Below are 21754 nucleotides of genomic sequence, written 5' to 3' on the forward strand. Positions count from 1 at the left end.
TGTGTCTCTCCCCCGAGATATCCTTAGAATCTGGCCTGTCAGGACATCATCCAAGGTCTCAAGTTGACCTGGAGGGCGATAACATACCCCCACTGTAAGGTCCCTTTCCCTGTCAAAACCCCTAAGTTTCACCCAGACTGCCTCTACCGAATCCCCATCTGTGCTGCATTCTATCTCACTGCATCCTATCCCTTCCCTGATGTATAAAGCAACTCCCCCACTCCTCTTTCCCTTCCTGTCCTTTCTAAAAAGGTGATACCCCTCTATGTTCACATTCCAGACTTGCCTTTCATCCCACCAAGTTTCTGTGATTCCCACCAGGTCATACCCTCCTATTCCCTGGAGAGCTTCAAGCTCTTCCTGCTTATTACCCATGCTCCTAGCATTGGTGTACATGCACCTCAACTCCTTCCCACCGCTTCCTTTCCTTGGAGCCCCCAGCCTCCTCCTTCCTCCCATCCTCCCTGATACCTGGCCCCTCTCTGAAGGAGTCCTGTCAGTCCCTGCAATACCTCTAAAACCCTGCTCCCAGAGCCCTGATCCTCCCCCCACACTTGTCCAGTGCAGACACGTTTCTGGGGGGCCAGACCCCCCCCCCCGCCAGCTCAGTTTAAAGTCTTCCGGACGAAGCTCGCTAGAGCAGCTCCAAAGGACCTTTTCCCCATCCTCGTGAGGTGTAACCCGTCCCTTGCCAGAAGTCCATCGAGTGCAAGAAATCGAGTGCCGTTGTCAAGGAACCCGAAGCGTTCCTTCTGGCACCACACCCTAAGCCAGTCGTTCACCCTGGCGACCCTCCTGTCCCTGCCTGGCCCAAATCCCTGAACCGGTAAAATTGACAAGAAGGCCACTTGGATCTTTAGCTCCTTGAGTTTCTTCCCCAGGGCCTCGAAGTCCCTGGTGATCCCGACTAAACCCTGCATGGCCACGTCATTTGTGCCCGCATGGATCACCAGGAGCAGCTGGTGACCCCCGGAGCGAACAAGACGCTTCACTCTGTCCTTCCCATGCTGGATGCGTGTGCCCGGCAGGCAGCAAACCTCTCTTGTCTCCAGGTTGGGGCGGCACACCATTGCCTCAGTGCCCCTCAGCAGGGAGTCCCCAGCAACAATCACCCGCCGCCGTGTCTTCCTGGTGGTGGTGGGCGGCCGTGCCCTGGCCCTCGCCTCGCCTGCAGCAGCCCCCTTGCCACTTGTCGTCCCAGACTGGGGGTCCTGCTGGTCCCCCGAGGCCTCATCAGCCCCAGCCTCCGCAAGTGGAGAGAACCTGTTTCCCAGCTCCAGATTGGTGCCAGGAGAAGGAGGAGGCTGTGCTGGCCTCCTCCTCCTGTGGGTGACATGCCTCCATGTCTCCACAGCTGCTCCTGCCGTGGCCTCTCCCTCAACTCTCTGTCCAGAGGGGGGCTGCTCCCGGGGGGCCTGGAGAGCTCTCTCAGCTCTCAGGCACCTCAACTTCTCCTCTAACAGGGTCACCAGCTTGCGCCGAGGGCAAGTGTAACCCTGCCTCTCTTGGGGGAGAAGGGCGAACATGTCGCAGCTGTCGCAGCGGACAGCAACACCCGTGACTCCCGCCAAGGCCATCTCCTGGTCTGCCATTGGGATCCCTTCCGAGACCTTACCTTGTTCCCCTGCCTTGTCTGTCCTGCAGTTCCTCTCACTAGCCCAGTTCCCCCAGACAAAAACTCACACACAAGGATAAAATAAACCTAAATTTATAAAATAAACTTAAATTTAAATTGGAGGAAAAAACAAAGCACAGCACAGCACCAAAAAACAAAAGGAAGGAAGGAAGGAAGGAAGGAAGGAAGGAAGGAAGGAAGGAAGGAAGGAGGGGGGAAAAACAAAGCCAAAAAAAAAAAAAAAACAACCCTCTGCGTCCCAGGGAAGGGAGACCGCAGACAGCCCGGGCCACAGCTAAGGGACGCAGACAAGGGATGACGCCAAAAGGCAAGAGCTAAAAGGCTGGCAGTGACTGAGCGCAGCTTTATCAGTCCCTCAGGCCGGTGGCCCCACCTGTCGGCTTCCTCCTGGCTGCTCTAGCCTCTCTGGCCCCGCCCCCTCCCTCTCCGCTGCTCCTGGCCCTCTGCTCCCCTGCCCAGCTCCTGCCTTGCTTTCGCCAGTCCCCTGGCCACTCAGCCCTCTCTCCCAGCCTGTGCCTCTGCTGCTCTGCCAAGAGGCCAGAGCCAAAAGGGCTTGCAGTGGCTGAGCGCGGCCTTATCAGTCCCCTTATCAGTTTGATGGGGCTCTTCTACGTGAGCACACAAATATTGATCAGCTTCTTCATAAGTTGTGCAACATGATGTGCAAACCATAGTTTGTTGTTGGGTCAACCATTGTCCAAATTTTTATGTTGCATAGCCCATGAGAGACTCAAGCATGGCTTGTTCAGGGAAGGGGAGGAGGTGGGTGCAGTGCAAGCAGTGTGCCTGCTTGGACATTACATGCAAACCATAACATTATTTGCATTTATTTAACCCAAAGTGATGCACAAGTATTCCAAGAAAGTCAGTTTGTCCATGGACTCTTTACCTCATTTCCATTTTAAATCTACCTCTTGGTATGTGAACAAATTCAAAACTAAATTATTTATTTGAGAATAATAGAAAATTGTATATATTTTTCAGTTCACATTTCTGAATCTTAATCAGACTGTTTGTTCTTTTTAGATGATAGCCGAATTGCATCCTCTGCAGAGAGAACAGAGACTGGACAGGGTGACCAACAGACAGTGAATGCAAATTGGTCAAGTCCCCAACATTCATTGAGGTCCCACTCACAAAGATCCTCACCTGTAGCTTACAAAAAATCACAGCCTTCTGGGGAGAGAAGATCTTCTGCAACTTTAGGTAAAAGATCTAGTCTTGAAAGGGGGTGATGTCTGTGCTTAAAGGTGCTCATGCACACACGCACAATCAGAGATGTTAAAATATTCTGTTCAAGAGATGCTCTGTGCTCAAAAATATATAATTTTATCTTATATGTAGCAACTTGAAAACTCAGGGTTCTTTTAGCAATAAATATAAGCAAGTAGGAAATCTTGCCTATGTTTCCTGTTGCTTTGTTTTGTTACTCTGTGTGGGTTGTCTAAAAATGTGCCTAACTTAAAATGTTAAGTTCAGCTTTGTCTTCTATCTGCCTTCTGTTATGGAGATGGCTATTAAAAATGTGGGAAGTGGGAGGGGAGGGGAGTTTGCCCATGAGAGCAGCTGGACAGACTATAATGTAAGAGTAGCAGTAAAATCTGTGGGTATGGAAGTCCTGTGGTCAACCACTTCTTGGTTCTCAGGTATAGCAGAAACGAGCTATGTAGATGCAAATTTCCACATATCATTAAAACCTAGTTGAAGATGAAAGCTGTTATTTTCAATGATAATAAAAGGGTGATGTTGGATTTTGAATCTGAGACCATTCCAAGCTCCTTTGTTCAGTATTCTGTAGTCCTCTTGTGGGCATGCATATTCCTTAGTTCCTGAGGCTGCGTCCCTAACACAAGGAAAGGCCTAGGGGTGCCAGATTCCAAGGTTACGTAAGGGGGCCATGGCTGACCTAGATTAAAATTCAACAGTTGCCAAAGCTAAAGTTCAAACTGTGCTTTGGCATGAGCTGCCCCCACTTTTCTTAGGAGTCTTGAGCCAGCTTTGCTGAGAGACTGGCAGATTTGTTGTCAGTGACAAACTGGAGTGACACTGAGCCATGCATGATTTACTTTGAGTTGAATGCATCCACAGCAGTGGGGATTGGGCAGCTGCTAACTTGTTTGGGGCAGAGGTAGACAAGGCAGGGCATTTGCCTCTTCCTCTGAACCATTTTCCTGTTTTATACTGCTCCCTCAAGCTGCTTTCTCCTTTTTGGGGGTGGTAGGCAATACTGAGATGCTGAAGGTGCCTGTACTTTTTTCTCTCCACAGAGTAAATCTCTACAAGGGGACGTTTATCCCTATATATGCCATGGGAAAGAGGATTAAATGCATTTGTGCTGCTTTCTTTGTTGAATTAGCCCTGGACAATCTGTTAAGTACAGTACCAAAAAAAGAAAAGGGGAAAAATTATGTTGACCTTAGCCAGGGAAAGCAATCATGCTAAAGTAGCTAGCTTTATTATTATTTTAGATTATTAGTCTCAGGCATGTAGCCTATTGGTGAAAAATACGGAACATTCAAATAACAGAGTTGGCTTCTTTAGTGACAAACAGCCACTAGGGGGCACTGCTGTCACTCGGAAATACTTGGATTCCCCATCTAGAACAAAACTTTCATTACAGAGCTTTCTAAAGTCTCCCTTTTAAAGGTCAAGTTCTTAATCCCAAATTGGAACCTGAATTCCTTCAGTACTTATGGGCAGGACTGCGTTTCCAGAACAGAGAGAGTATGATACTTCTGAGTGGAAGGTGGTTTAAATTGAGACTTTAGTGCAGAATATACATTCATAGGTTACAACCAACCTTTTCAGATATTAGAAGTGCAACACTGGAAGCAGGCAGCAGAAGGCAATGATTATGCTCGAGTTTTATTCATGGAGAGTCAGCAAAAGATGCCAGTGAGAAAATGTTTGCTTACTCACATAGTCTTTATAATGAAATCACCCCATCGTCTCTTTCTAAGCCTTGGTTTGCATGATGAAACTTCTGGATGAATTCCTGTTCTGCCACCTTGGACTCGATAGGCCAGCAGGAATTGAGATTGCTTGACAATGGTTACTTTTTTGGAGTAGCTATGCTGACTGGGGTGTGCTGGAAGTTTTAGGCCTTTTTCTGCCTAAATGTGTATAGGATTGTTCTGTTAAAGGATTGTATTCTATTTTTAAGTTCTGTGTGCTCTTGCCCCACTTATTCTAAATCATTTTAATACAAATGGTTCTCCCAGCCCATTGAATTCACTTGCTCTCCCTGCATGTGAACCAACAGTCTTGCAATGGCTTCCTTATAGCTGAACGCTGTGTGGGTTTTCTCTGACCAGCCTTCAAACGATCCAGTCTGGTCCTTCCTCTTAGTTGCCTCTAGAAAATGTGTGTGTGAGTTTGCATTGCAGCGGCTTTACTCCTGCTTGGAGGGCCAGCTCCAGAAGGTGGAGCTCAAGGAATATTGCTCATCCTCATGGGGTTTTTCAGGAGTTGGTTTGTCCCCCATGCTATGTGAAACCTCTCATCTGAAATTTAGGATGTGTTACCATCAGTATGCTGATGCCATGCAACCCTGTTTTTCCTTTTCATCCCCATCAAGGTGAAGCTCAGTCCAGATGAGATAGGTGGTTCCTCTGGCCAAACGGAGGGTACTCAACCTGTTCTGGGTGGGATTTCACTCCCCTTGAAGGAGCAGGTTCATTGCTTGGGGGTCTTCCTTGAGCCTTCTCTGTCACTTGAGGCTCAGGTGGTTTCAGTGGCACCAAGTGCCTTCTACCAGGTTTGGATGGTGGTCCAGAAGCACCCCTGTTTCAGTAACAGCTGCTCTGGTATACTCTAAATTAGATTGCTGCAACACCCTCTATGTGAGTCTGCCCTTGAAGCCTGTGTAGAAGCTACAGCTTGTGCAAAACATGGCAGCCAGGCTGGTAAGCAGGACTAGAAAGTCTGAAATTATAAGAGCAGTTCTGTCCTGCTTACAGCGTGGCACTGCAGTACTTAACAGAACACTTTCTCAAACCATAATAATCTCTGGCCACTACAAACAATATATGAGGCCTTTCTTCAGGTGCCATCCCTGAGGGAGGCTTAGAAGATGATAACAAAGGGCTCAGCTTCTCAGTGGTGGCCCCACAACTGTGGAATGACCTCCCCACTGAGATTTGCCAGCACCAACTTTGTTAGCCTTTCAGCTTCAGATTAAGCTATCCGTCTAGGTTGATATTAGAGGATGTTTAATAGCTTGTTGGAGTCACCCATGTCAAATGTATATTTTGTACCTGGTACATTTTGTGTCAAATGCTGTTTTCTCCATCAAATTAGTTTTTTACATTTTGTTTTAAAATTACTTTTAAATTTTATATTTTAGAAAATGGTTATGGGGTTTTATTGTATTATGGTCCTGCCTTAGGAGGAGTTTTTAACCACCCAGAGTACCTTGGCTATGCAGTGGCATAGAAATAAAATGAATCAGTGACATAAATAGATGAATAAAACAGAAAACTTAAATTCCTGTCAGCTCCAGGATGTAGGTGGCAGGTGAAACCCCAAGACCAGGGCTGAAGGCAGAGTCAGGGTGAAGAGAGGGTCTAATGCCAATGAGATGTGGTGTGTTCAGAGGTAAAGGAGGATTCAGGAAGAGGCAGGAGTAAAGACATGGCAGAGTGGGAGGCAGCCGTCAGATCAGGAATGCGAACCTGGGTGGGACTGAGAAGCCATTCCTGGATCCTCCTGTGGTTCCCAGCGAGTCTGCTCCATTGCTCTGGTCCTAATCCTGGAAGTGCCCTCACACCTGATAACATTCCTGCAAGTACTTGTCAAGTGGCCCAAGCTGTCTTCCTTGTCAGGCCACCAGGGGAGCTGCATTGCTCTGCTCCTGACCATCCCCTTGGCTTGCTGGTAGAATGTGGACTTAAAACCTTTCCCTGATGTAATAGTTTTTAGTGTGCAGAGAACTGGTTATTTGAGCATCCAGTCATCTGAGCTTCAACCTGCAGCATAAACTTGGATGGTGCAGAGACAGAGTTGCCTCGCCCTGTTTATTGAGAACTAGGCCACAGGGCTGCACGTGCTGCATCTTTAGGGAGATTACTGGGACAGAGAAGCCGTGCTGAGCCATATTTGGGTTTACCTTGGCTTGTTGAATGATCCAAGACCCTGACTGCAGGTGGGCAAAGAAACTGGCGTTTCTTTCATGAGTTCTTGGTGAACATTCCTCCCTTTTTCTCTGTGAATATCCAGGATTTTCCTAAGACTTTTGCAGTGGCCAAAAAGTGGCACATGCTCGCAACATCACCAGTTTTCTTACTACTGCTGGACTTCAGGAATGCTGGACTCAAGACAAATACACTCTTAAAGGTCTTTAGCAATTCTCAATACAGACCATGCCAGACATAGTCTGAAAGCATTCCTCTTTTTCCCCGGTCCTAAGTGCACCACATGGGGGTATGCTGCCATTATTTCTTAACCCTTTCCTTGTGATTCTCCTGGGCAACAGCTTAGAATCTTGCTGCATTAACATGGCTTTGTTTGTTTTAAATTGGTAATAGCTGAAAAAGTTGACTCATCAGAAGCAAAAGGATCATCTTCACTGGCAGTAAGAGCTCTCAGATACAAGATGTTGGCACCTGTTGTTCCTGTTCCTATTGTGAATGCTCCACTGACATGTCCCCCACCCCTGAGCTTATCTGCAATGGAATTAGGCACTTCAGGTGCATCAGTGCTCCTTGTTTGTTTTTTTAAAACTTTTGTATACTGTTCTTTGAGCAAAAAGCTCTCAGAGTGGTGTGCAAGGGGGGGTGGGCAGAGCATGGCTTGTGCAGGAGTAATTCTCCTAAATGAAGTGGCTAGAAGTAGCTGACCTGGATGCTCCCTTGGCACAGCACCACATCCTTTTCACATGGCTCAGGGAAGTCGGCATTTTCTTTCAAGAGGATGTTCCAGCCACCGCATTGCATCTTGCACACATTTTAGAGGGTCTGCCACAGCATCCAGTAAAGTGCACAGAGACCCCCACATTAGCTTTAGCTGTCTGAAGATTCTTCCTGCAGGCAGTCTGTCCCTACTTTTATAGTAGCGGAACATGTTACCTGTGACTAATCTTAGCATTGATAAATTATAGAGTTATAGGGAGATGCTTTCTATGATGGCCATCTAAAAGGTAATTTCAACCTTGACATTGTCCAGTTGATTGGTTTTGTGTCTATTCATTGTTACTTACCTTATTTTATTTATTTATTTATTAAAACATTTCTATGCCACCCCTTGCCAAGGCCTCGAGGCGGCTTACAACATCAGATACAAAGTACATTAAAACAATGACAATTAAAATATATACAGTAAAATAAAATAAATACAGTAAAATAAAATAAGCCGCCCTGGCCGAATAAAATTCAATAATATTAACATTTAAAATGCTGCATAAATAAAAAGGTCTTCGCCTGGCGCCGAAAAACAAATAACGACGGCGCCAGGCGGACCTCTCTGGGGAGCGCATTCCATAACTTAGGCGCCACCGCTGAGAAAGCCCTCCTCCGAGTAGCCACCCTCCTAATTTCCTTCACTGAGGGCTCCCGGAGGAGGGCCTCTCCTGCTGATCTCAAGGGGCGGCTGGGCATATATGGACGTAAGCGCTCCTTCAGGTAACCAGGACCCAAGCCGTTTAGGGCTTTATAGGTCATCACCAACACCTTGAATTGGGCCCGGACTTCAATGGGAAGCCAGTGAAGCTGACGGAGATCTGGAGTCATGTGAGCATAACGTCCAGTTCCCGTCAGCAGCCTGGCAGCTCTATTTTGAACCAATTGAAGTATCCGGACCGTCTTCAAGGGCAGTCCCACGTAGAGCGTGTTACAGAAGTCAAGACGGGAAGTCACCAGTGCATGAGTCACTGTTGCGAGGCTGTCGTACTCCAGATAGGGGCGCAGCTGATGAATCAGCCGAAGCTGGAGGAAAGCGCTCCTCGCCGCTGCTGTTACCTGAGCTTCGAGTGAAAGCTCCGGGTCGAGGAGCACTCCCAAGCTGCGGACCTTATCCCTAGGAGGGAGTGCAACCCCGTTCAGGACAAGGTTCAATTCACCTTCTCCGAAGCCGGAACCGCCTACCAACAGGACCTCCGTCTTGTCTGGATTGAGCTTCAGTTTATTGGCCCTCATCCAGCCCATTACCTCGGCCAGGCACCGGTTCAGTACAGCCACTGCCTCACCTGGATTGGTGGAAAACGAGAGGTAGAGCTGGGTATCATCAGCGTACTGGTGATTCCACAGCCCACACCTCCTGATGACCTCTCCCAGCGGTTTCATGTAGATGTTAAACAGCAAGGGGGACAAAATGGACCCCTGCGGTACTCCATGGCATAGCTGCCATGGTGCAGAGCCATAGTCCCCCAGCACCACCTTCTGGAACCGGCCATTGAGATAGGAGCGGAACCACTGCAAAGCAGTGCCTCCGACCCCCAATCCCGCAAGCCTATCCAGAAGGATACCATGGTCGATGGTATCGAAAGCCGCTGAGAGGTCCAGGAGAACCAACAGGGACGCACTCCCCCTGTCCTTCTCCCTGCACAGGTCATCGTACAGGGCGACCAAGGCAGATTCAGTACCGTACCCGGGTCTGAAGCCGGACTGAAATGGGTCCAGATAATCAGTTTCATCCAAGAGTGCTTGGAGTTGTCCCGCCACCACTCGCTCTAACACCTTGCCCAGAAACGGGATGTTGGCCACTGGTCTATAATTAGTGGCCATCTCTGGATCCAGTGACGCCTTCTTCAGGACCGGTCGGACTACCGCCTCCTTTAAAGGGGCAGGCACCTGACCCTCCCTCAGAGAAGCGTTAACCACTTCCAAGATCCAGGTTCCGATCCCGTGCTTGGAATCCTTTATTAACCAAGACGGGCAAGGGTCCAAAAGGCAAGTGGTGGGACGTGCTCGTCCAAGCACCTTGTCCACATCATCGGGCCGCAGTAACTGAAATTCATCCAATAATTCTGGACCAGACGGTAGCATCGGTGTCTCCCTTAAGACCTCTGACTCAATAGTGGAATCCAGCTCGTGACGAATCTGAGCGATTTTCTCCCTGAAATGCCTGGCAAAGTCGTCACAGCGGGCCTTTGAGGGTGGAATCAGATCTTCTTTCGGACCTGGACGGACCAGGCCTTGCACCACTCGAAAGAGCTCTGCCGGACGGCATTGTGAGGAGGCAATGGAAGCGGAAAAAAATCTGTTTTTCGCCGCCCTCACCGCCACAGCATAGGCCCGATAGTGGGCTCTTAAGTGTGTTCGGTCAGATTCATCCCGTGATTTCCTCCACCTACGCTCTAGCCGTCTCCCAACCTGCTTCATCGCCCTCAGTTCAGGAGTATACCAAGGGGAAGAGCGGGCTCTGCCCGGTGGGAGAGGGCGCTTAGGAGCGATCGTGTCTACAGCCCTGGTCATCTCCCCGTTCCACAGTTCGACTTATGAAACACTTTTTTTTAGAAATAGGGGAAAATGCAGTCATGAAAACATTTACGAACTTGGTGTCACACACCTGCTTCTTGTGGTCAGGCGAGAGTTGCTTGTTCTGAACAGGAGTGACAATAGTCATGCTGTTCCTAATACTAATCCTGTTTTTATTTCTTTGGGGTTGGGGCACTGTGGGACAGGCACTGTCATGCCATCTTAATTTTAACTGCTTTGAGAGCGATTACATAAGGGCCGTGCGGGCACTGGGCTCAGTGCCCTTGCATTGTTGGTTTTAGACACTGTGCACATTCTTTTGTGCTGTGAGAGTTCATTATGCAAAATGGCATAAATGCAACAATGTGGTGAGCTCCCCACTACCCGGTTGATCCCAAATGCCTCTGCACTGAGATCTGGGTATGCAATAGAACTAGAAACATTGCATTTTAAATATCAACAGGATTGCTGTTCCCTTACAAATGTTCAGTGCTGCATGCAAGAGAAAGAACAGGATGGGAAGTGGCAGCTACAGTTCCCTGTGGCAGGATGCTCCATACTTCATGGAGAATCAGAAGGATTGCTGCAACAAAATGTTGTCTGCTTCCCCACTCTACTTCTGCATAGGCAAAACAAAAGAATATGTTAAACTGCTATTTTCCCATTGATATGAAAGGTCACCAGGGGACTTGGAATGAAAGATATGATAAGGATTTCAGTATAGGAAATAAAAGATGTTAAATTATCTTCCTTGTTCTTGAGAAAATTAGTGACCTAAAATAAATTAAAATTAATTTTAATTTTAATTTGACTTAAAATGAGTGCCTTATTCTTTTGCTGTGGATATGACTGTAGACCCTGAACCTGGAGGCTTCCATTCATCCAGTTCAAAGCAGAAGGCACAACAGAGGTGATCTTTGCCTCCCGGTCTCCCTGACCTGCATTTTCTGCTAGACAGGCTTTCTTTTCTGTCTAGCTGGAACTTTTTGGAGCGGGACAGAAAGAGGCTGAAGAGGCATCAGGATAACTTGTAACCTGACTTCTTCAGTTGTTTTTCTGACCTCGGAGAATAGCTGGCTGTGATAGGGAGGGGTGTTGATGCTCCAATTCATAGCTCTGAGGCTGGAGTCCTGACTCTGACCTCAGATATAGGTATACAGGTTCTCCTTGGCCCCTCAGGTGCTCTGCAGTCACTGTAGGATTGCTCTTTTACTGGCCCTTGGGAATCTAAAGTTTTTCTATATTTTACATCTGTGGAAGACACAAACACAGAAGGCTGTAGAGGAGAATGACAAAGGATTTAGAAGAGCCTACCCCAACCTGGTGCTTCCAGATGTGTTAGGCTTCAGCTTGGACCCCAGACAGCATGGCTACTGTGAGAACTTTGGGAGTTGTAGTTTAAAGCACCAGGTAAAACTGATCTAGAAAATGTAGGGTGCAATCCTAGGTGTTGGATGTCTTTCCTGTCTAAGCACAACTCCCAGCATTTCCCAGCCAGCATGCCTAAAGGTGCATAAGATTGCACCATTAAAGCAAGAGGAACTGAGCTTTCTAAAGAGTCTGAGTGGCAGTATTGTTTCTATGAAGGACAATTGTATTTGTACAACTTTGTAAGATGAATGTGTATGTTTCTGCCTTGCCATATATACAGAATATCACAGAAGTGAGTACACCCCTCACATGTTGTAAATATTTTATTAAATCTTTTCATGTGACAACCCTGAAGAAATGACACTTTGCTACAATGTAAAGTAGTGAGTATACAGCTTGTATAACAGTGTAAATTTGCTGTCCCCTCAAAATAACACACAGCCATTAATGTCTAAACCACTGGGAACAAAAGTGAGTACACCTCTAAGTGAAACTGTCCAAACTGGGCATTATTAGCCATTTTCCCTCCCTGGTGTCATGTGACTCATTAACCAGCTGGTGCCGGAGGTCAGATTAGATGGCCCAGGAGGCCCCTTCTGACTCGCTCTGTTTCTATGTTAGTGTTACAAGGTCTCAGGTGTGAATGGGGAGCAGGTGTGTTAAATTTGGTGTTATCACTCTCACTCTCTCATACTGGTCACTGGAAGTTCAACATAGCACCTCATGGCAAAGAACTCTCTGAAGATCTGAAAAAAAGAATTGTAGCTCTGAGGATCTGAAAAAAAGAAAAAAAGATGGCCTAGGCTATAAGAAGATTGCCAAGACCCTGAAATTGAGCTGCAGCACAGTGGCCAAGACCATACAGCGGTCTAACAGGACAGGTTCCACTTGGAACAGGTCTCACCATGGTTGACCAAAGAAGTTGAGTGCACGTGCTCAGCGTCATATCCAGAGGTTGGCTTTGGGAAATAGACGTATGAGTGCTGCCAGCATTGCTGCAGAGGTTGAAGGGGTGGTGGGTCAGCCTGTCAGTGCTCAGACCATATGCCACACACTGCATCAAATTGGTCTGCAGGGCTGTCGTCCCAGAAGGAAGGCTTTTCTAAAGATGATGCACAAGAAAACCCACAACAGTTTGCTGAAGACAAGCAGACTGAGGACATGGATTAGTGGAACCATGTCCTGTTATCTGATGAGACCAATATAAACTTATTTGGTTCAGATGGTGTCAAGCGTGTGTGGTGCCAACCAAGTAAGGAGTACAAAGACAAGTGTGTCTTGCCTACAGTCAAACATGGTGGTGGGAGTGTCATGGTCTGGGGCTGCATGAGTGCTGCCGGCACTGGGGAGCTACAGTTCATTGAGGGAACCATGAATGCCAGCATGTACTGTGACATACTGAAGCAGAGGATGATCCCCTCCCTTTGGAGACTGGGCAGTAGGGCAGTATTCCAACATGATAACAACCCCAAACGCACCTCCAAGACGACCACTGCCTTGCTAAAGAAGCTGAAGGTAAAGGTGATGGACTGGCCAAGCATGTCTCCAGACCTAAACCCTATTGAGCATCTGTGGGGCATCCTGAAACGGAAGGTGGAGGAGCGCAAGGTCTCTAACATCCACCAGCTCCGTGATGTTGTCATGGAGGAGTGGAAGAGGACTCCAGTGGCAACCTGTGAAGCCCTGGTGGACTCCATGCCCAAGAGGGTTAAGGCAGTGCTGAAAAATAATGGTGGCCACACAAAGTATTGACATTTTGGGCCCAATTTGGACAGTTTCACTTAGGGGTGTACTCACTTTTGTTGCCAGCGGATTAGACATTAATGGCTGTGTGTTGAGTTATTTTGAGGGGACAGCAAATTTACACTGTTATACAAGCTGTATGCTCACTACTTTACATTGTAGCAAAGTGTCATTTCTTCAGGGTTGTCACATGAAAAGTTATAATAAATTATTTATAAAATGTGAGTGGTGTACTCACTTCTGTGATATACCGCACATGTACAGCAAAATACATACTTTAGCTTGGTACACATGGAAAATCGGGCACCACTTGCATTACCTGTCTCCAAATATTCCTGAATGCAATGCTTGCTAACTTTGTGCTCACCCAGTGTTTTGGACCACAAGTCCTATTAGCCCCTGCCAGTGTGGTCAATGGTCAAGGATTATGGGAGTTCAGCTCCAAAGTTCTGGTAGGCACTTGATTGCTTACCCCAGGAAAATCTTCAGTGGAGAGCCTCTTGGGGGGTGTCCCAGGATCATAGGTGAATGCAGGGGACTCTGGATAGGTGGCTGGTTTGTGATGACACTGCAGTCAAGGGACATCCTCCTCCGAGGGGTTTGCCTGGTGCTGACTTGGCCAGCAAAGACCTGTTGGTTTCCTAAGCTTTAAAGACAGAGTTATAATCCTGCTGTTTTAGGCAGAATTTATTCTGTCCTGTTTGTACTTACACTTTGATCTCATTTAGTTTTGCAAGAGAGAGGGATGAAGGGGATAAATCACTTTTGCATATCTGCTTGAAGGGCAGCACAAAAATGCTTCTAATAAAATAAATAACTTGGAGTTTGGACTGTGTTGCACCAGGTTCCTACAAGTGCTCCAAGATGGTATATAATTCCTCACTTGAATCTGCCCTGAAGGTTTGTTCTGTCAATATAACCAAAAATGGAAAAGTGTTTGGAGTTCCTATAAACTTCAGGCTGGAAGGAGCAAGCATGGTGAAGTGTAGGCATGTTGCTAGCTAATAAAAAATGCCCTTTTAAATCACAGCATTCCCCTGCACCCTAGGAAAGAAATGATGCGGCCAGCTAGTCAAACCTTTCTGGAGAATGACTGCTAGTGCAGAATGTGGCACAGCAGTCCTCAACTGACAAAGGCATACTCTGTTTCCTGTCCCTCCAAAGCCAGGAGTCTGGCAGTCGCACAGCAACAGTTAACTCACCCGCTACTTGTCTGAGCTGCCAGCATTTCTGCTGACATCAGTGGTACATAAAACAGTGCATGCAAAGGAGCCATGTTTGTTCCTCTTATACAAGAGAGAGCAAAATAAAATGTGTGTTCAATGGAGAGCTACATATTTGGTAAGAAACTTGATGCAACTCTTAAACATAATGGATGCTAGAGAGGCTCACCAACTTTTGGGATCTGTTATATCCAGATTGTGAGAATGGGAAAACCAGGCTGGTGGGAAAGCACGCAGATCCTTTCTGACTAGTTACTGTAAAAGAGTTTTGACGTTCTTCATGAGTGTTGTCATTGTAGCATGGTTGGGCGGTTTAATGACTGGCTGCAGATTGACTAATGCGTTGATTATTGAAAATATCTGGATGGCTTAATTTTGTACAAACTTTATTGTTGTGTCTGAAGCCATTCTAGTTTAGTCACTGCAGAAAGGGACCACATGAAGCAGACGTGACTTGACCAACTTAATGACTTAATTAGAGCAAGTTAGTGTTTTCATTCTATAATTTTTCTCTTGACAGACACTTCTGATCTTAAAGTCCTCTAACTTCCATGAATTATTGTCCTGTGGATGCATAGGCATGTAATAAATTCCTGAGGTTTTCTCAGCTGAAATTCTTTGAGTATGTGGGTGGGTTTATATTATTCCTTTAGAAGAGGTTTCCAGGTATCTGCAGCTTTTGTTTGGATGCTTACATTTGGAGACTTCTTCCCTGCACTCATCAGTTTGAGCACATATCATGTTCAGTGTTGTGACATCTCCCTTTTACTATGTATCAATGTTTATGCCTTTACCTGGGCTTATGGCTGCTGTGGGGGAGCCCAGCAGCTATAACTCTCTGTGACTGGTACCCATTGTGTCTACTGCTTATCACAGGGATTGTGTTTTTAATTTCCTTCTTCCTCCCTTCCCTCCCTCCCTCCCTCCCTCCCTCCCTCCCTTCAAATGTGTGCAGCATGCTTTAAAGGTGAGTGAGAGCAGCCTGGCTGGGTTTTTTTTTTTTTTTTTTACAAGAGCTCCCCAGATCTGCAAACCCAAGCCTGGTGCAAAAGGCATAATTTTGGAATTAAGGAACATTGAACTGAGGAATTCATTTGAATGGTAAAATTGAAGGGTGCTTGTGGCCCTGCCACACACAGAGATGGGGTGGGTTATTTTGTTGCTGCTGCTATTAATTGGGAGTGAGAAAACCTTGCCAATCTACTCAGCCAGAGATCTGCCAAAAAGTTCCAGAACTACCTTCTTCTCACTCCTATTTAGAATGAACTGATTTATCCTAGTCCTTGAGAGAAAGAAAAAAATCCATGAGTTTTTTTTCTCTTAAATATAAGTATATAAGAAGAGCCATGCTGGATCAGACTACAACCAACCAGCTGCCCCTGGGAAACCCATAAACAGGACATGCATGCAACAGCACTCTCCTTTTCAGATTCCCCAAAAACTGGTGTAGGTAGGCATACTGCCTCTGATTCTGGAGGTAGCATAGAGCCATCTGGAGTAGTTTCCACAATAGTTTTCTCCTGCATGAATTTGCCCGGTCTGCTTTTAAAGCCATCTAGATTGGTGGCCATCACTACATCTAGTTTAACTGTGTATTGTGTGAGGAGATACTTCTTTTCACCTGCCCTGAATCTCCCACCAGATTACTTTAGTACTGGGGGAGAAGGAGAAGTATGTCTGCACACCACACATTATTTTGTACACCTCTGCCATGTCTCTCCTTATTTGGTTTCTTTCCTAAGCTAAACAGTGCCAGATGTTGTAACATTTCCTCTTAGGGAAATTGTTTCAACCCCTTGATCATTTACTTGCCCTTTCTACATTTTTCTCCTCTCTGGAATGCCTCACAATCTGTTTTTCTTTTAACCATATTAAATAATTTCATGCCATCAGCAAATTTGACCACTTTACTGCTCACTCCTAATTCCAGATCAAATATAACCATTCTGTGTTCATCGACTTTCATCTTCCCAATTAAAAGTTCATTCTTTCCAACCCATTCCCCAACCGATAACAAAAAAGTTTGGATGACCCAGGGCCTATGGCTGGGATTCATAAGATTTAAGACTTTCAGACTTGAATGTCAGTAACAGGTACTTGAAGGTACTTTTTTTCTTTATCAATGATATTTGTGATGTGTATTGTACCATTAGCAGGAGTTCTGCTAACACAGGCATCTTATATTTTTGCTAAACCCTCATTTACTCTGAATACTGCACAAACATAATTCTGGTAAAAGTAAAACTTAAGGTTCATTCATATGCGTGTTTAGCCAACATGGTGGTAGTTTTAGGCTATCATATTTGCCTAATAACTATCCTTATTCATATATAGTTTTGTAGGATGAAGAATTCGTGTGTTTGAAGAAAACATTTGTGCATTTAGATTTTTTCAGATTACTGATTCTAGTATGCAGAATAAAATAAGACATCCTGCTTTAGAATACTTTAGCACAACTGTATTTCTGAACCAATTTTTTTTAAAAATAAGTTTTATAAAAAAATTTAAACTAACACTAAAAACATCAATCATCAATTACATCAGACATACTGGGTCAGCCCCCTACTCATTTTTTCTTTCTTTTTAACATTTCTTAGTCATATTCAAATTCATTTATAATAACTTGAGAACATATTTAAATCTAAGCCAAGTTCAAAAAAATGTTTAAATCTATGCAACGTCCCATTTCTCTAGCCAATAATAAAGAAAAAAGTCTCCAAATTTGATTGAAGACAATATCTTCTTACTCCTTCAATGGTAAATTCAGTCTGACCATTTCTGCACAGTTCAGGATCTTTTAATCGATTCATCGATGGGTAATTCTTCATTTTTTCAATATTAAACAAATAGACTCCTCACCACAAAGATTACAAATAAAATCAAATACATTTCTTATTTACTAATGCTCCAATATAATGCCTACTAAAAAAGAAATTTCCGGTTTAAGAAACTAAGGATTTTTGTACCACTTCCTCTACTCTATGTGATAAAAATACCCAATTTTATGTTTAAATACCCAACATCCATTTGACATCTTTAGAGACAACTTAGCTAATCTAATTGGTGACAACTACTACCTACCTACTCCTTCATGGATCACTGCCTTGTCATGGCGAAGGGGCTTGCGTAACTCAATGAAGCTATGAGCTATGCCATGCAGGGCCACCCAAGACGGACAGGTCATAGCAGAGAACTCTGACAAAAGGTGATCCACTGGAGAAGGAAATGATAACCCACTCCAGTATCTTTGCCATGAAAACCCCATGGACAGTACCAAAAGGCAAAAAGATAAGATGCCAGAAGATGAGCCCCTCAGGTCGGAAGGTGTTCAATATGCTACTGGAGAAGAGCAGAGGGCTAGTACTAGTAGTGCCAGAAAGAATGAAGCGACTGGGTCAAAGCTGAAAGGACACTCGGCTGAAGATATATTTGGTGGTGAAAGGAGAGTCTGATGCTGCAAAGATCTATACTCCATAGGAACCTGGAACGTAAAATCCATGAATCAAGGCAAGCTGGATGTGGTCAAACAAGAGATGACAAGACTGAACATCAACATCTTAGGAATCAGTGAACTAAAATGGACAGGAATGGGTGAATTTAATTCAGATGACCATCAGGTATACTACTGCGGGCAAGAATCCCTCAGAAGAAATGGAGTAGCCTTCATAGTCAATAAAAGAGTAGGAAAAGCAGTAGGATACAATCTCCAAAATGACAGAATGATCTCGGTTCGAATCCAAGGCAAACCATTCAACATCACAATAGTCCAAGTCTGTGCCCCAACCACTGGTGCTGAAGAGGCTGAAGTTGACTGGTTCTATGAAGGCCTACAACACCTGCTAGAATTAACACCAAAAAATGATGTCCTTATCATCATGGGGGATTGGAATGCTAAAATAGGAAGCCAACAGATAACTAGAATAACAGGCAAGTTTGGCCTTGGAGTACAAAATGAAGCAGGGCACAGACTGGTAGAATTTTGTCAAGAGAATACTGAGGCTGACTGAGGAAGTTTTACAAATAGCTGAGGAAAGAAGGGAAGCAAAAGGCAAGGGAGAAAGAGAAAGATACACCCAATTGAATGCAGAATTCCAGAGAATAGCTAGAAGAGATAAGAATGCCTTCTTAAATAAACAGTGCAAAGAAATAGAAGAAAACAATAGAATAGGGAGGACCAGAGATCTCTTCAAGAAATTGGAGATATGAAGGGAATGTTTCACGCAAAGATGGGCATGATAAAGGACCAAAATGTCAGGGACCCAACAGAGGCAGAAGAGATTAAGAAGAGGTGGCAAGATTACACAGAAGAACTATACAAGAAAGAGCTTAACGTCCCTGATAACCATGATGGGGTGGTCACTGACTTCGAGCCAGACATCCTGGGATGTGAAGTCAAATGGGCCTTAGGAAGTCTGAGCAAAAACAAAGCTAGTGGAGGTGACTGCATTCCAGCTGAGCTATTCAAAATCTTAAAAGATGATGCAGTAAAAGTGCTACACTCAATATGCCAGCAAATTTGGAAAACTCAACTGTGGCCACAGGATTGGAAAAGGTCAGTTTACATTCTGATCCCAAAGAAGCGCAATGCCAAAGAATGTTCAAACTACCGCACCATTGCACTCATCTCACATGCTAGCAAAGTGATGCTCAAAATCCTGCAAGCTAGGCACCAGCAGTATGTGGACCGAGAACTACCAGAAACACAGGCAGGATTTCGAAGAGGGAGAGGAACTAGAGATCAAATTGCCAACATACGTTGGATCATGGAGAAAGCTAGGGAGTTCCAGAAAAACATTTACTTCTGTTTCACTGACTATGCTAAAGCCTTTGATTGTGTGGAACACAATAAACTGTGGCAAGTTCTTAAAGAGATGGGAGTACCTGACCATCTTATTTGTCTCTTGAGAAACCTGTATGCGGGTCAAGAAGCAACAGTGAGAACTGGACATGGAACCACTGATTGGTTCAGAATTGAGGAAGGAGTTCGGCAAGGCTGTATACTGTTGCCCTGCCTGTTTAACTTATATGCAGAGCAGATCATGAGAAAGGCGGGGCTAGATGAATCACCACTTGGAATTAAGATTGCTGGGAGAAATAACAACCTCAGATAAGCAGATGATACCACTCTAATGGCAGAAAATGAAGAGGAACTAAAGAGCCTCTTGATGCGGGTGAAGGGGGAGAGAGCAAAAGTTGGCCTGAAACCCAACATTAAGAAAACTAAGATCATGGCATCCGGTCCTCTCACTTCCTGGCAAATAGATGGGGAAGAAATGGAGGTAGTGACAGATTTTATTTTCCTGGGCTCCAAGATCACTGCAGATGGGGACTGCAGCCAAGAAATTAAAAGACGCTTGCTCCTGGGGAGGAGAGCTATGGCAAATCTAGACAGCATACTAAAAAGCAGAGACATCACCCTGCCAACAAAAGTGTGTATAGTCAAGGCTATGGTTTTCCCAGTTGCAATGTATGGCTGTGAAAGCTGGACCATAAGGAAGGCCGAGCGCTGAAGGATTGAGGCCTTTGAGTTGTAGTGCTGGAGGAGACTCCTGTGAGTCCCTTGGACTGCAAGGTGATCAAACCAGTCAGTCCTAGAGGAGATCAACCCTGACTGCTCTTTAGAAGGCCAGATCCTGAAGATGAAACTCAAATACTTTGGCCACCTAATGAGAAGGAAGGACTCCCTGGAGAAGAGCCTAATGTTGGGCACAACAGATGGCAAAAGAAGAAGGGGACGGCAGAGGATGAGGTGGCTAGATGGAGCCACTGAGGCAGTTGGTGTGAGCTTAGGTGGACTGTGGGAGATGGTGGAGGACAGGAAGATCTGGAGGAATGTTGTCCATGGGGTCGTGATGGGTCGGACACAACTTCACGACTAACAACAGCAGCTACCTATAATAGATTTTATGCAAAGTTTCTTTATACTAAGTTGCTAATGTTTCATCTAACTTAAGCATCACTTAATCAAATGCTATTAACTCCTTATAAAAGCCCCACTCTTTACAATCTTTAACATATCTCGACTGTATCTACACCTTATGTCACCAACAAAGAGAAAGATCAACTCCTTGTTCTTATATTTCTTAGCTCAATTTAGATCATGTGTTATAATCCCTTCAGAATTCAATGCATTTGGATACAGAGAAGCTTCCATGAGTAAAAAAAAAAAAAGAGAGAGAGAGAGAGAGGGAGAGAGAGGGAGAGAGAGAAAAGAAGACCATCTTAGTACAACTTTTCCTACACCAACATTAATAATTTTCTAGTATGGTAACATAAAGACAAAAGAATAATGTAACTTAGCCTTTCCATACCGCATATAAACATGCCAACCCATTTAAATCATTCCATTTAAGATAAAAAAATTCTTATTTCTTCTTTACACCCCTGCCCCCTCTCTCTTCCTTTGTTTTCAGTAGCTGTAGTGCTTGTTGTAAATCAGCATTCATTTCTGATGTGTCTGTATTTCTTGTTGCAAATCAATATTCACTATTTCTTCCTTTGTTTTCAGTAGCTGTAATGCTTGTTTTAAGTCAATATTCATTTCCAATGTCTGTATTTCTGGTTGCCAATCATACAGTTCTTCTGCCTTAAAAATTGTGTCCAGTTTGTATCTTATAACGTTCCCAGTAAGAAATGTTCCTTCTTTTGATAACCAGAATAGATTCTCTCTCTCTAATATAGCAAGCAACTTCCATGATAACTTAATTATTGACTTTGCTAAGTTTGTTTCTTGGTCCACCGTTTTAAATTTTTCATATGCTTGTTGTATTTTTTGTATATTCTGTTCAATTTTAAGATGTACATCTACCAAAGCCTCCTTAATAGAATTATCAAGTTTGTCAGATATTCTTTTTGTTCAATTGAAATGTTTTCCTGTTGTATTAACTTCGCCTCTTGGGATATTTGCAAAGCTGTTAAGGATTCCTGTATTGCCAGAAGCGTCGTCATTAGCTCTTCCGTAGTGGTAGTAATTTTCACCAAAGATTACAAGACAGCAGCGGAAAAAATATAGGAGAGAGTAAAAATACTTGCTATAAATCCAAATAGCCACCGGGTGGCAGCAAAGGGCGTTCTTTCTTTACAATTTTTACTAAGCAAAGAGAATGACTATTTCAATTTGGCAAGAGTCCAATTGTTTTTGGCAAGAGTCCAAGAAAGAGAGACAATGGCCGATCAGTGTAATTTTTATCTTCTGTCACGTTATTTCAAAGCAATTATTTATTCTAATTCTTCGCCCTTGGGGAGGTTAGAGAAAAAAGGTCTTTCTCTCAAGCCTCAAACTCTTGAAAAGAACTTCAACTCCTCTCCCCCAAATCAGTCACCGCTTAAAACTCCGTGGGGGGGGGGAATTCCTCCCTCCATCAAAGGGC

At 44.8% G+C, this 21754-nt stretch overlaps 1 protein-coding gene across 7 annotated transcripts in view; it reads left to right on the top strand.

Moving 5' to 3' along the window:
* Positions 1 to 21754, top strand: part of PIKFYVE (phosphoinositide kinase, FYVE-type zinc finger containing) — a 115103-nt gene that overhangs the window by 16973 nt on the left and 76376 nt on the right. For all 7 annotated transcript variants that reach the window (XR_006414887.1, XR_006414888.1, XM_044431786.1 and 4 more), the window contains exon 3: positions 2663 to 2842. Coding sequence is in view for 5 of the 7 variants with exons in the window: in XM_044431786.1 (XP_044287721.1) it covers positions 2663 to 2842 (180 nt within the window). In the remaining 2 variants the exon portion in view is untranslated. The remainder of the gene's footprint in view (positions 1 to 2662; positions 2843 to 21754) is intronic.

Source organism: Varanus komodoensis, unplaced genomic scaffold, assembly GCF_004798865.1.
Source record: "Varanus komodoensis strain SLA01 unplaced genomic scaffold, ASM479886v1 scaffold23, whole genome shotgun sequence".
Classification (NCBI taxonomy): domain Eukaryota; kingdom Metazoa; phylum Chordata; class Lepidosauria; order Squamata; family Varanidae; genus Varanus; species Varanus komodoensis.